The following is a 13,886-nucleotide window of genomic DNA, read 5'->3' on the forward strand; positions in this document are numbered from 1 at the left end:
GTTTGGGGAGGATCGGCATCATTTCGTTATTTTAGCCTGTATCTAACCTATCCCGATAAGCTTGTAATAAAAAGGAGGCGGCGAGGTTAAGGAAGCCCGTGGAGGGACAGGGGTGCCGCAAACACTCTGCAAAGCTCTTCCACATTCCCCAGGCACTTCACCCTTTCTCCTGCATCCATCCCCTGGAGTTATTTCACAGGGCGGTCTGCAGGAAACGCAGCCGCGAGGATCGAGCTGGCCGCTTGGCCGACCCCTCCCCTCATTAAATGGCAATATTTCAGTCCTCCCCGTTCCCAGCATCGCTCCGACTGGCATCGGGACAGATCCGGGGCCATAAATCGCTCCCGGCACAGCCGCGGGCTGCGAGCGCCGGGGATGCTGCGGCTCTGGGCAGCACCGCCCGCAAAAACATCCAGAATTAAATTCTGGAAGAGATACCGGGGTGTAGAGGCACAAAATCTCGGGGGTTCGTCCTGCTGGGGGTGTGCAGGTGCTCACCTTTCCAGCCGGCCCGGAGGGTCCCTTCCTGCGGGAGGAGAAAGGATTTGCAGGCTCTGACCCCCAGAACGGGGCTCAGCCAAGGGCCCCCCAAACTCACCGCATCCCTTCAGGGTTTCTGTGCTCTGCTCCCACCGAGCCCATCCCCGTGCCTCTCTCAGCCGGGCGCTGGAGCGCTAAAGGAGATTCTTTATTTATTTCTGATTTTTTTCTTACCTCTCCTAACCCGCAAAGCCCCGAATCGCCCCTCCGCAGCCTGCGGCTTTGCAGCTAAGGTTTATTTTAGCGGCTCCATGCGAGTTCAATGAATGAGCCCCACCTCTGCCGCATGAACCCGGGCCCCTGCACCCGCCCGGCCGGGGATAGTGCAGCCCCTTGCTTTACTCACTCCTCTCTTACCCCTGGATATTTTGCAACACCTTCATCCGTGCTTATTTAATTTTTTTTTTTTTTTTTTTTCCCTCAGAGAGTGCCTTTTTTTTTTTTTTAAGTTTTGCAAAAAAACGAGAGGAAAACCCAGTCGGCATTTCTCTCTCCAAAGCCCTGAGCTGCTGCTCAGGGTCTCCTGTCAGCTGGAGTTTGCAATCACTGTGCTGCTTCAGAATATCTGTATAAACCCTGAGCGCGGATTTCCCCTTGAGCACAGCAGTGAACTCCCGTTTTTTTAGTTCCTGCCATCGGATATTGCAGAATACTAAAAACGAAACCTCCGTTCTCCCGCTTAAAAAAAATATTAAATCAGCACATATTTGGTTGATGGTTTCCTCCCGGCCTGTTTATTTAATCTGACTGTATGATAGATAGCGTCAGATAGTGACTTTGTACGCATTAGGCCATTCTTTTTTTGGTTGGTTTTTTTTTTTTTTTTTTTGGTTCAAATGGATGAACAAACTCCCCTCTGCAAAGCTGGATAAATGCAGTGCCGCCCCTTTAAAAGAGCGGAGCTGTTTTTGAGATGTATTACTATATTAGGTGACATGGAACTTTGCATCTCTCATACCATCACCGCAATGTTGGCCAATAGAAAGCTAAAGTCACCCAAAAACTGCCTAGTCCCTCCTTCCCTCGCCTTATGGTCGGGTCGTACCTGCCCGCCGTGCACAAGTCAGGGCTACTCTCGGGAATGCTATGTGCCCCCTCCGGGAGCCCACGCTCCACCGCTGCTCCACCTTGGCTGCTCCCCACCTACTTTTCCATGACCCTGGGCTGCGGCCGCTGCCCCGCTGTCCTCCGCAATGTTTCCTAGCCCTGTGACAAGCACCCCCTTCTCGGTGAAGGATATTCTGAACCTGGAGCAGCAGCAGCAGGGCGGCCTGGGCTCCATGGAGCTGGGCTCGCTGGCCTCCCCGTCCTGCATGCTGGCCACCTTCAAGCAGGAGGCGTTCGGTGCCGAGCCCCCGGCCCTGCCCGAGCTGCGGGAGGAGCTGCCCGAGCCGCCCCCCGGCAAAAACACCTTCCCCGGCTCCTACTACGTGAAAAGCTACATGGAGATGGATTCAGCCAAAGAGGCCAAGGCAGACAAGAAAGGTAAAGCCAAGCGCTGCTGCGGGGGCTCGGAGAAAAGAGGGAGGGCAGGGGGATGGTGATTCCCCGAGCGCTCGGGTCCCCAGGGCTGCGGGGAACGGGGGACAGCGCTCGGTTTTGGGGTTCGCTGAGCCGCAGCATCTTCATCCCCTGGAGGGGCTGACCCCACCGAGGGTCCCGCTGAGCTCCCCCCAGGGCTGTGCCCCTGCCAAGGGGACGGACAGAGCTGCAGGGTGACACGCGAGACCTCGAGTTTGGGGACAAGAACCGGGAGACAAATGCGACTCCCGACTCGCTCGGGGTCGGGGTGGGTTTCAGCACAAAGCTACACGCGATAAATCCAGGCCAGGCCAGGCGGGTGAGACTCACACGAGTGCACGGGGCACTGATCTTTTCAAACAAAAAAAGACGGAAAATTTGTTGCAGAGGTACCTAAAGAACGGGGCTGGGCCGGGCTCGCTCCTGCAGGAGCGGCCTGCGAGGCTGAGAAAGAGCCAGAGTTCGCTCACTCTTGTTTCACCCTCTTAATTTATAAATACTGATTTTTAATTTTTTTGCACCATTTTTCCCCTCCCCTTTTTTTTTTCCCTTCGCCCGTTTATTTTGCTGCAGAGCTGTGCTCCCTACACAAGACCCTGGAGCAGGAGAAAAGAGACCTGGAAGATCCCGAGCGCCCCAGACAGAGGAAAAGGAGGAAACCTCGCGTCCTCTTTTCTCAAGCCCAAGTGTACGAACTGGAGAGAAGGTTCAAGCAGCAGAAATACCTCTCGGCCCCGGAGAGGGACCATCTAGCCAACGTCCTAAAGCTCACCTCCACGCAGGTGAAAATTTGGTTCCAGAACCGAAGGTACAAATGCAAAAGGCAGAGACAGGACCAGACGCTGGAAATGGTGGGGATCCCTCCCCCGCGGCGGATCGCGGTGCCCGTGCTGGTGCGCGATGGGAAGCCCTGCCTGGGGGAATCGTCCCCCTACAGCTCGCCCTACAATGTCAGCATCAACCCCTACAGCTACAACGCCTACCCCGCGTACACCAACTACAACAGCCCCGCCTGCAACGCCAACTACAACTGCAGCTACCCCTCCATGCAGCCCATGCAGCCCTCGGCGCCCGCCAACAACTTCATGAACTTCAGCGTGGGGGACTTGAATTCGGTGCAAACGCCCATCCCGCAGGGCAACGCGGGCATCTCCAGCTTGCACGGGATCCGAGCCTGGTAGAGCCCCGCGCCCAGCCCGCGCCCCCGGGGATGGGGATGGACGGGCTGCGAGCCGGGCTCGGGACAGTTCCAGGCTGCGGGGCTCGAGGACGGTTCAGTGGAGCATCCCCGAGGATCTCACGAGTGTGGTGGCCACGGACGGGGCGGGTTTTGGTATTTCGTGCGGGGGATACCCGCATTTCCCGGCCCCTCTCGCTCCCCTTCCACCCGGATCTTCACCCTGATAATTCTCTTCCTTCCTTCCTACAAACCAGCCGGTAATTTGGCGTGACTTGTTCCCAACAACACCCAGCCAAGCCCTGCAACTCTCTTTTTTTTTTTTCTTTTTTTTTTTCTTTTTTTTTTTAACTTTTACTCTATACTAATTATTATTGACATCCACATTTAATTTTTGCACTTCCCGTACGGTCCCCGCTGTTCGGTCAGTTCGGCACCCCCAGGTGTCCTTTACCAGCCTGAGCAGGGATGAGGACAGACAGACAGACTCCCACCCCAGCCGGGCCGAGGGACACAGACACTCCGGCCCGCCAGGTCCCGTAGGGTTCTGCACTAAAACGTGAGTTAGTATGGAAATGCACTGCCCGCCCCTTCGTACGTGTTGCCCTTTGCTGTACAAGCTGACGGAGATCAGCGAGTTGTCATTAAAGAGAGTGGCTGAACCTCGGCGTCCCTGGCGTTCTTGCACATCCCGGGGGCTCCCCCCCGCTCCGGGAGCCTTTCCCTGCCAGTCCCCCCGGGTTTGTGTAGCCTTACCCCGCCTTCGGCATTCCCGTTTTGCCGCCTGCAAACGGTATTTGTGTTTTAAGGAATTTTTAAAATAGTTTTAAAGCCGCTTCCCTTGTCCCCGGGCTGGTTTCGGGAGCGTGGGGCTGATGTAATCACTGCAAGGAGAGGTACGGACACCCAAGTCAAACCCAAAGCCCCCAAACTGTCCCCAGCCCATCTGCGGGAGGTTTCCACGGCCCCTCCACAATCCTGTCCCCAAATTGTCCCCGAAGTGCCCCGGGACAGCGAGCGGGGCTCCCCAGCGCTCTGCTCCTGCCTCTCCTCTGCCTCAGCCTCAGCCCCTCGGCCGCTTTTACGGTAGTCGCTATCAAATGTCAATTATTGGGAGTGAGAAACAACAAACATTGTAATTCAGCGCAGTCACAACATCCTCTGAGAGTGTCTGAGGCTGGCCGGCCGGTGACAGGGCGATTAAGGGGACCTGCAACCCCTCCTGCCTCGGCCCTATCGGCCCCATCAGTAAACAGGGATGGAGACAGGGTGGCTGTGGCCCTGGGACAGAGGATGAAAGGCTGACAGGGAATGGAAGCTGCCTGCAGCCTCTCCCTCCCTCCCAACCCCACAGAGCTCCCGAGGTAGGATTGCACAGATAAGGAGCTCCCACCTCCTTCCAATCCCTGCAAATGCGAGAGGAGCCCTGGGTGCTGCCACAGAGCCCCTAATGCAGTGTGGGGTGCAGAACCTGCCTGGGGCTCGGGGCTGGGCAAAGAGAGACCTTCAGCCTCATCCCGGGGGGAATCTGCCTCGGGGAGCTCACCCCAGACAGCCACAGGACACGGGGTCTGCGACAAAGGGGACCAGAGCCTGCCAGCCTGAAACAGGGGACAGGGCAGGCCAGAGAGAAGCAAAGGCCACTTGCCGTCATTGAAAACCATCTCCCAGGCTCTGTGTGAGAGGACACAGATGGGAGAGAGGCAGCAGATCAACCCAAAATGCCCTGCCTGAAGAGAGCCAAGGGTGTACCAGGAAAAGAGAATAGTGTAGGGCAGGAGGAAGCTGGGTTTAAACTGGTGAGGGGTGGGGGGTAGCTTGTCTGAACTGTCAAATGGTCACAGTGGTCCCATTGCCACTCCTGCTGTCACCACTGCAGAGCTTGACCAAGGTCAGAGCACACAGGGAGTCCTCACAAAAAGGAGAGGTCCTGAGTTAGCACGGGGGCAGACAGATTTAATTAAGATTTAGCTAAAACTTGAACTTTCAGAAACTGGCCCCGAGCAGCTTCATTATGTGGACAAACAAGACAGACAGCAGTGAAACTTCAGGAAAAGCCACAGGAAAAAGTAACTCCCCACATCAACATAGACCCTTTCTCACATATTCCCATTTTCCTTTCCTCAGACCCCATTATTTTCTTCAACCATGTTTATTTTCCTCCCATAATTACTCAGACCTCCAGCTATCAAGAAATCTGACTGTCCGGTGGGATTTTCTCTGCAGTGCCTGCTGTGGGCACCAGCTTTGGGTCTGATTTCCAGGACTGCCCTGTGCCCATTCTCAGAGGGGATGGATGTCCCACACTCCCCTCCTCCCCAAGCTTCCCGTTCCTGCGGGAATTGCATCACGAGCAGATGCAGGGCAGGATGAGCCGGGGCTGGAGCAGCAGCCGGAGCCTTGGAGCCGGCTCAGAAAGTGATTTCGGCACAGCTGGCTGAGCCCAGGCAGCACCAGGTTAAAGCGTTTCCATTAGCTGGGTTAATAGAAGTGCAAGGAGATAGAGCAGGAATGAGCCCCCAGCACATGGACACCGGCCAAGGGGGGCTCCCTGTGCTCACAGACCCCATTTCTCCCATTCCTGCTCTCCAGCTGCAGCTCCACAGGGTCAGACGGGACTAAAAGGTCGCCCCAGGACTTCCAAAATCACCGGGGTTGTGCTTCTCTGTTCCAGCCCTCGGAAAGGCTCAGGAAAACCGCACGTATTAAACCCGACCCGTTCCTGTCTGAGCCTGGAGTGTTTCCCATCCCTAGAGCAGCACCAAACCTGTGTTTGGGAAAGGCTGCACAGGGGGAGTGCGGGATCCTGGCGTTTCCCCAGAGAACCCGAAATCAGAGATCCAGTGCCCGGGGACAGGCTAAGGGGTGTAGGGAAAAAAAGCTTTTAATAAAATTCGCACTTGGATTTAATCTCGCTCTTCCCTCAGAGTTTTGGGGATTACACAGCCTGGCACTGGCAGCTCTGTTCAAACCCAGCTTTTTTTTTTTTTTCTTTTTTTCTTTTTTTTTTTTTTTTTTTTTTGAGAATTCAGTGCCCCAGCTCCACCTGAAGGTGACAGAGTGAGAGCAGCTCAGTCTCTTCGAGACAAACCGCTCATGGCAAGTTTATCCAAACCCTTTGGAATTCACACAATTTGTACAAGAACAAGTTGTCAGCTGTAAGGGACTGATACCAAATCCCTCGCCTTTAGCAGTTTTGTAGGAACTGAAGTAATTGTTTTTCCCAAAAAGCACACGTGCAGTTCCTAAAGCGCCAGAATTTTATTCCTTAAGTTCAAGGAGTTTCCAAGTCGGAAGTTATTCTCTGGAGTCCGACAACAAGATACGGTCCTGGCAGGAATTAAGTGTTTCAATGGTCCTGAGAAGCTCGGCAGGAAAACAACAGATCAACAACCCTCTGTCCCCAGCCCCTAATTCATCTCCCTGACATCAATTTAGATCAGTATCAGCAGTAAGTGATTTCTTGTTAATGGGGATTATTAAGAAGAATCAACACCTTTAAAATGCCACTCCAAAGCGAGAAAGGGATGGGCTTTCAGCCTGGAGCCCGATTTTTCATTCCTGGCTGGTTTGTTATTGCCCAAAACACGAAATTAATGCTGCATTTTGAGGCAGAGAGGGAAGCAGAGACTTCTCCCAGCAGATCAAGCGCTGGCAACGCATTTGTGAAAGTTCATCAATCAGGGTTTGGCAAAGTGACACAGAAGACGTTACTTGTACATCTCTCCCTGTCTCCTGCAGTGATTTTAAACCCTGCCACTCCAGTGGGCAAGAAAAACCCATTTAGAGACAAGATCACCCCACCAGCCACATTTCCTATTGTCCTGCACAGACTGGAGCTGCCGAGATGAACAAAAACCAGGTGAGTTCCTCTGCATGGAGGTGGTGCTGGAACTCCAAATGAAATATAAATTATTTCAATGGAGCCTGGATGAATATGCTGAGACAGAAAAAAAAGTCTTTCCCAGAAACCGAGTACCCAGGAAGAGAAACAATAGAAGAGCAAAGCATTTTTAAACCAGCTGTGTGTGAGCAGTTGGAGCACTGACCCCACTGAGACTGTAACACATCTCTTAAGACATTCCTGCTTAAATTTTTTTTTTTTTGTGTGTGTGTGTCAACAAAGAATCCAGTCAAATAGCTAAACCACAGGTCTAAGTCAAGAGATTGGGTGTTTTTACCAACCCCATTAGAGAGGGGCATGGTGTTTGCAGCAGGTTCAGTTCAGTCCAGGGGTTGTACTTGCTCAGTTTGTAGGGCTGGAAAAATTAGTTGTCCATAAAATAAAAAACAACAAACACACACACAAAAAAAAAAACAACCCACCCAAACAAAAAACCCCCCCCCCCCCCCCCCAAAAAAAAAAATCGCAAAAACCTCTTGCAAATGGGAATAAATTTCTTGGTGGTCAAAATAAAATTAGCTCTTAGGGTTGGTTGAGATGAATTGTTTTTGGGGAGACATCCTGGAGCTAAATTATAATTTGTGGAGATGGGGAAGCTGAAGGCACGAATGGCACTGCTGTGGAGTGGGCAAGGTCAGGAATTAAAAGGTTCAAATGAAGGGGGGGAAAGTAGATTTGTTGAGTATTTCAAATTGTGTGAACAGCTCTCAAAACTAGTCACTAAGAAACAAACAGAATTTAGAAAGGTATTTGAGTTTTAGCCCTAGAACCAACTAATCTGGTTGTTGAACCAGTTATTAAGTTCCACAGCTCTAAACACCTGCTCCCAAACATTTCCCAGAGCACGAGAGAATCACCCCCATGCAGCACATGGAACAACAGGGACAGTTGTGGCTTAAATCCTAAATATCCTCACCAATTTTCTTCCTTTCCTGACCACCTCCCCAGTCCTGTTTGCCTCGATATTGTGGCTGTGAACGCGCCCTGCTCTGCCCCTTTGATCAGCTCCTGCAAAGCCCTTTCATGTCCTGCTGTCCTCATTACCTCGGGTTTTAATCGCTGTCCTTGCCGGGGACAGACAGGTGGTGCAAGGTCACAGCAGGAGATGATGGATGGCTCAGGGCAGTGCCTGTGCAGATGACAACCACCCAAAATCCTCCTGGGGGGCAGAACCCTGTCCTTGGGCTGGGATCCCACGGTGAAGCCACCCAGGACCTCTTTTGGGTCGTGGCAGGGATTATTTGCTGCCCACAGCTCCTCAGATCCTTCAGATCACAGCACACACAGGGATTGATCTGAGCATCACCATCCCTGCAAGGTCCTGGGAGCAACATTTCACACCCAGGGAAAGGGAACAGGACCTGAACTGGCTAAAAGGCAGGAGTGAGGCTCAGACTGAGGTGGCTGGGAATGGAGAGGACATTTAAGCAATTAATTCCTACTTACACCATTATAAGACACAAATTTTGGTGTGTGCCTTCCAAAATTATCCCAGTACTTTCAAAACCTCTTCTTTGAGATCATTCCTGTTTTATCAGCCAAGATAACAGCATCCTGTTCACTTCTGGGGGGAATGAAAGTAGAGGAGGTTAAAAATGAGTTGTAAAGCTGATGACTGGGTTTTCATTTTTTTCTTTGAGTTACTGACATTTTGTGGAACACTTCTTAGGGAAAAAACCCCCCAAAACCTTAAATAAAAATCAGTCTGGGAAAATCCAGCTCTGCAGAGTGCTCATCATTGCTGCAGCATCCACTGCTTTTTATTTTTTTTGCAAACTCAAGAATTTTGAGGTCTTGAAATTGAGAAGCCAATTTTAATTGTAGCTCTAACATTTGTGGAATATTGAGATGATTCTTTCACCTCATGAATGGCATTAGAGAGGCAGAGTTCAAGAGAGGAATGAGAATCCTCCATCAGCTGGAAATGCTGCAGAGACAGAAATCCCTGCTTGGGAGTGCTTGGATGGAAAAATGGATGGGATAAGCCTTTGCACAGAGAGGAACTGGTTTTTCAAAAGAGAGAAGGTTTTTGCTGCCCTAAGCTAAAGATAAGCAGCAGCTTTTTAAAGCAGCAGATCCCTCCTTATCACCAATCCCGAAGAGGGAGCAGCACCTGCAGGGAATGTGGAGTTTCACTGAGCTTTTCCTCCACTCCAGCATCACCCACAGCACAAATTACCCTGCAGGGACCTGGCTGGACCTTCCCTGAGCTTCTCCCTTGTTATTATCCTGATTTTCTGCCTGGGTACCACAGTCTTGGCCTTCCTTTATCATTTTGACTTTTGACCTTGGGATGGAGGGGCTCTGCTTCCTCCCAAACCCCCTCCCACCCCAGGGATGCTCCACAGGAAGGGCTGATGGATCTGCCAAGACCAAGGGTCAAGTTTATGTTGATCTACAGGTGTCAGGAGAGTATTGATCCTCTGATGAAGGCCCCTGAGAGGTCACCATAAATCCTCAGGGGATGAAAACCCCACACAACTGGCCTGCAGATGTTGCAGAAGGAGGCAGATAAAGGAGAGCAGCTGCCCAGCAAGTGTTAACAGACACCCTCAGAGCAGCAGGTGAGGCCACAACGTTGTTTTGCTCTAAGACAGGGTGGCCAAACTTATAAAAAGGTGAAGACATCAAGCAATTCAGGCCCCTGTCAAGGAAAAATAAATTCTTGTTTTAGCTCGAGCTGGGAGGGTTTTGGAGTGCCCAGGACTGGAGACAGCCTCAGCTCAGACACTTTGCTCTCCTTGGTCAGCACTCTCCAGTTGTTTCCCTGACAGTGGGAATTCAATTCACCTCAAAAAATGCTTTTCTGCACAATCACAGAATGGTTTGTGTTGGAAGGGAACTGAAAGATTATCCCATCCCACCCCTGCCATGGCAGGGACACCTCCCACTGTCCCAGGCTGATCCCAGCTCTGTCCAGCCTGGCCTTGGGCACTGCCAGGGATCCACAGCTGCTCTGGGCACCCCAGGGCCTCTCCACTCTCACAGGGAACAATTTCCTCCTTATACCTGACCTACACCTCCCCTCTTTCAATTGGAGCCCATTCCTCCTTGTCCTGGCACTCCTGGAAGGAGCTCTGGGGTCTGCACACACCCCTCTCTTCTCCAGGCTGAACATTCCCAGCCTGTCCCCAAAGGGAAGGTGCTCCAGTGCCCTTATCAACCTCGTGGCCTCCTCTGGATTCCCTCCAACAATTCCATGTCCTTCTAGAATAATTTTAGAATGGGATAACTCAGTTGGAAGGGACCTACAGAGACCATCTCACCCAACCCCTTGATTTTGCAGATAGAAAATCCCCTTGCATCAGGTACAGCCACAGCAACACATAAAAAGAATCCCCACTGAATTTCCAGCCCCTCAGGCAGCACTGAAGTTCCCCAAAGCATTTGACAGTGACCAACACACCCCTGTGACCCCTGGAGCCAGGGACCAGGCAGATCTTTCCAGCAGAGCAGCTCAGGGTTCCTGTAACTGGATGGTTTAAGCCCAGCAGCTCTGGCAGAGCGTGATGCTCAATCCCTTTATCATGTCCCCTCTCCCTCCAGCAGCCAAAGCCAGGGCTAATTTTAAAAAGCAGTGATATGGGGCTGCTGCAGGAACACACGTTGGCTGCTGGGAATTGAAATAGAAATGGGCACAGACTGCTCTGCAGTTTGGGTGTTGTGCACTCACTGTGGAGCAGAGTTAAAAAGCAGGATAACCTGCTAGCTTGCTGAAGCCCAAAAATTGCAAAATAATCCTGACAAGTTGCCTTATTTGAGGAATTTTGGGGGATTACTAAACCAAAGACTGATGTAGTTTCAATGAAAACAAGTTAATGATCAAAACCAAATTTTTACCTGTTTCTAGTTCTTAGAAAAAAATCACCATTTAACATATTAAATCAAGATAAAATCAGTGCCTTGCATTTCCTCTCTGGTGAGCAGAGACAGGACCCAAGGGAATGTCTGGGGCTGTCAGGGGAAGGTTAGGCTGGATTTTAGGAAATGGTTCTTCCCCAGAGGCTAACCCTCCCCTGACAGCTTCATTTCTCCCACACCTGACTGAATCCAAGCCTGGAGAAAGTTTTAAACCCACCCTAGTTGTCTTCATTCCATATGGAGCCCAGCCAGGCTGGAATTGGCAGGTCTTTGTTCAGGGAAGCAGAGCGTGGTGCAGAACTTTATTTCACAGTGCTACCTAGTGGTTTCTGCAATAAATGATCAGCTCCTCAAACTGCTTCTCCAGACAGAAGCTCAGTGTGGAGTAAGTACAGATGACAATAAAATCTAAACTTCTATCACTGGCTGAAATGAGTTAAATTGTAGGAGGGGGGAAAAAAAGGAAAAAAAAATATAAAAACTTGCAAATTAATCCCAAGGGTTTCTGACTGGGCATTAATGCACATCAACAACCCATCCCATCCTACCACAGCTCTATCAGATGCCACCAAAGGCATCACATTTGTACAACAATCAGGATTTTTGCTCCCTCACCACTGCCTGGGATTGGCACAGGAATATCCTCAGCTCCTCAGAGACTGTCCCTGCCCCGGTGATGATCCAGCTCTGTGCTCAGATTTTCTGCCAGCATGGGGACACTGAGTGACAGACCCTCCTCCCCCCCAAAAACCCTTCCATGCTCCTCTCAGACTTTCCTTTGCCCCATTACAGGGGTTGCTGCTCTGATTTCTGCTCAGATCACCTCCTTCCTGGTTTCATTTTAGAAAGATTTACACATTTTCCAGCACCTCAGGTGCCTTAGCAAAGGAGCTGCCCACACCACACAAGGTGTGGCAGCACAAATTAACAAAGCCCTATTAAAACCTGACAGGATCCAGTGAAAATGTTAAACCCAAGCCTGAGGCACAGCTGCTGGATGTGAGAGTTTTCCCGTATTTAGAAAGGGCAGAGCAGTCCTTGCCTCCCTGGGATCACCAGATGAAAGGAATCATGTAAGTACTAAGTAGTATTAATAGTCCCAGGCACAAAATATATATATGAGAGTAATATGGCCAAACAATACTTCACAGTTATTTCCAATAGCAGCATTTGTATAATGCCATCGACACTCAGCTGCTGATAAGCTGGACACACTTAAGGAATTTTAATAAGCCTTTGAAAAGCTTTAACTGATGCGAATTAAGCCCTGAGATAATTCAGACGCAGGGCTATCATTCTTCAGTTAAAAATAATTGATCTTGGATGCAAACGTCACGTCTTGTGCCCCGGGGTACAAAGGCACAGAAAATGTCATTTGTCACCAGCAGTGCCGGGGGCTGAGGGACGCGTTCCGAGGGACCCCCGGGCTCTGCTCGCCCCCAGGAGCTTCTCCCGTGGGGTCAGGGCAGAAGAACCTGCCAGGAACGAGGTTGAGATACGCGAATTAACAACACGCGGGCGCTCATCGCGACAAAGCCACCGGGCAGGCACAGAGAGCCGCTGCTATCTCCCGGCTTTAATCCACCAAAATAGCTCTGCTGCCATTCCCCGCTGGCAGGGCCAGAGGGAAAGGCTTCATCTGCAGTTTAGTATAAGCATTAAAGATTTTTCTCCTTCTGTATTTACTGTATGTTGCTGCAGGAGTGAGGCTTTCCCCACTGTCTTTTCTGGAATCCTCTGACAGACACTTTTTTTTTTTTTTTGGACAAGGTGATAAGACCAGGGAGCTCTTGTTGAGATATGTAAAATCTAAATGCAAACGCACATCTTCACAAAAATGATTTAACTTTCAGAAATGAGAATGTAAATTCCCACTGGTGTCTCTCAGCATGAACATTACCTTATTTAATGCTTATAAAGTTATTTATCATTAAGTCTGTGAAAGATCAGAAAAAAAGTTTGGGTCAAAAGCTGAAATTACCAAAGACAAAACTATTCTAAACAAATCTACACATAAAGAGAGCCGTTGTTTTGGGTTTTTTTCCTCAATAGAAAAAAAATCTTATTGGTTGGTTTTGAATAAGTAAGTTACTGCCACAAGTTAGTCAGTGAATGCCAGGAGTCACTGGCTTTAAACTATTTTAATTTTTACTGTAGTTACTCTCAAACAGCATCTCTGACATTTAAACAAAGGGACATAATATGATGAAGAAATTGCAAATGCTGCTAGGAGTATCCAAATGAGAAGCAGCAAAAGCAGCATCTTTAAGAACAGGGCTGAGAAATTAATCCTTCATTATTTAAACCAAATACACTGCACTGATATATATATATATATAATGTGTTATATATCTATCAACATACAAATCAGGGGAAGGCTTGCTTATATTTAAAATAGCAAGTTATCATTTTTTAATATGTATATACAGTATTTCTATGAACATACTGAGCAGGGGAGGTTTGTTTCTCTTGGAAACATCAAGTTATCATCAGGCACAGGACAGGAGGCCGACCGGATCAATAGACTTACTCAATATAGAAAAATCTTATCTTCCTTTCAGGCAGGCTGGCCATAATGTCAGCGCCCAGATGCCTCTGACAGAGTTATCGCCCATCAGCAGCGGCAAAAACTGCTCAGTGCTTGGGTGACACCTACGAAAAGCCAATAACCCCAACAGGAAAATTTTGTCCCGCTGTCCATTTTGGAGATAAAGGGACAGGGAGCCGGCCCTGGCCGCTCTTTGAGGCTTTATCAGCGCGGCAGAACTCGCTCTGCGGCGGGTTTGGGCTTCACATCCATCCCGCGAACTGAAGAACTGGGGGGACAGCGAGCCCAGAGCCCGGCGGGGTCAGGTCGCAAAGCGTCCCTGGATGTGGCACTCA

The 13,886-nt window shown here is 50.2% G+C and overlaps 1 protein-coding gene across 1 annotated transcript; it reads left to right on the forward strand.

The window, feature by feature from the left end:
* Positions 1–1,546: 1,546 nt before the first annotated feature.
* Positions 1,547–3,900, forward strand: NKX2-5 (NK2 homeobox 5). The gene is made up of 2 exons (XM_079320175.1): positions 1,547–2,025; positions 2,635–3,900. Exons 1-2 carry the CDS (start codon positions 1,734–1,736, stop codon positions 3,240–3,242), a joined length of 900 nt encoding a protein of 299 aa, XP_079176301.1. The 5' UTR covers positions 1,547–1,733; the 3' UTR covers positions 3,243–3,900.
* The last annotated feature ends 9,986 nt before the right edge of the window (positions 3,901–13,886 follow it).

The sequence above is a fragment of the Erithacus rubecula genome (assembly GCF_903797595.1).
Source record: "Erithacus rubecula genome assembly, chromosome: 16".
NCBI lineage: Eukaryota > Metazoa > Chordata > Aves > Passeriformes > Muscicapidae > Erithacus > Erithacus rubecula.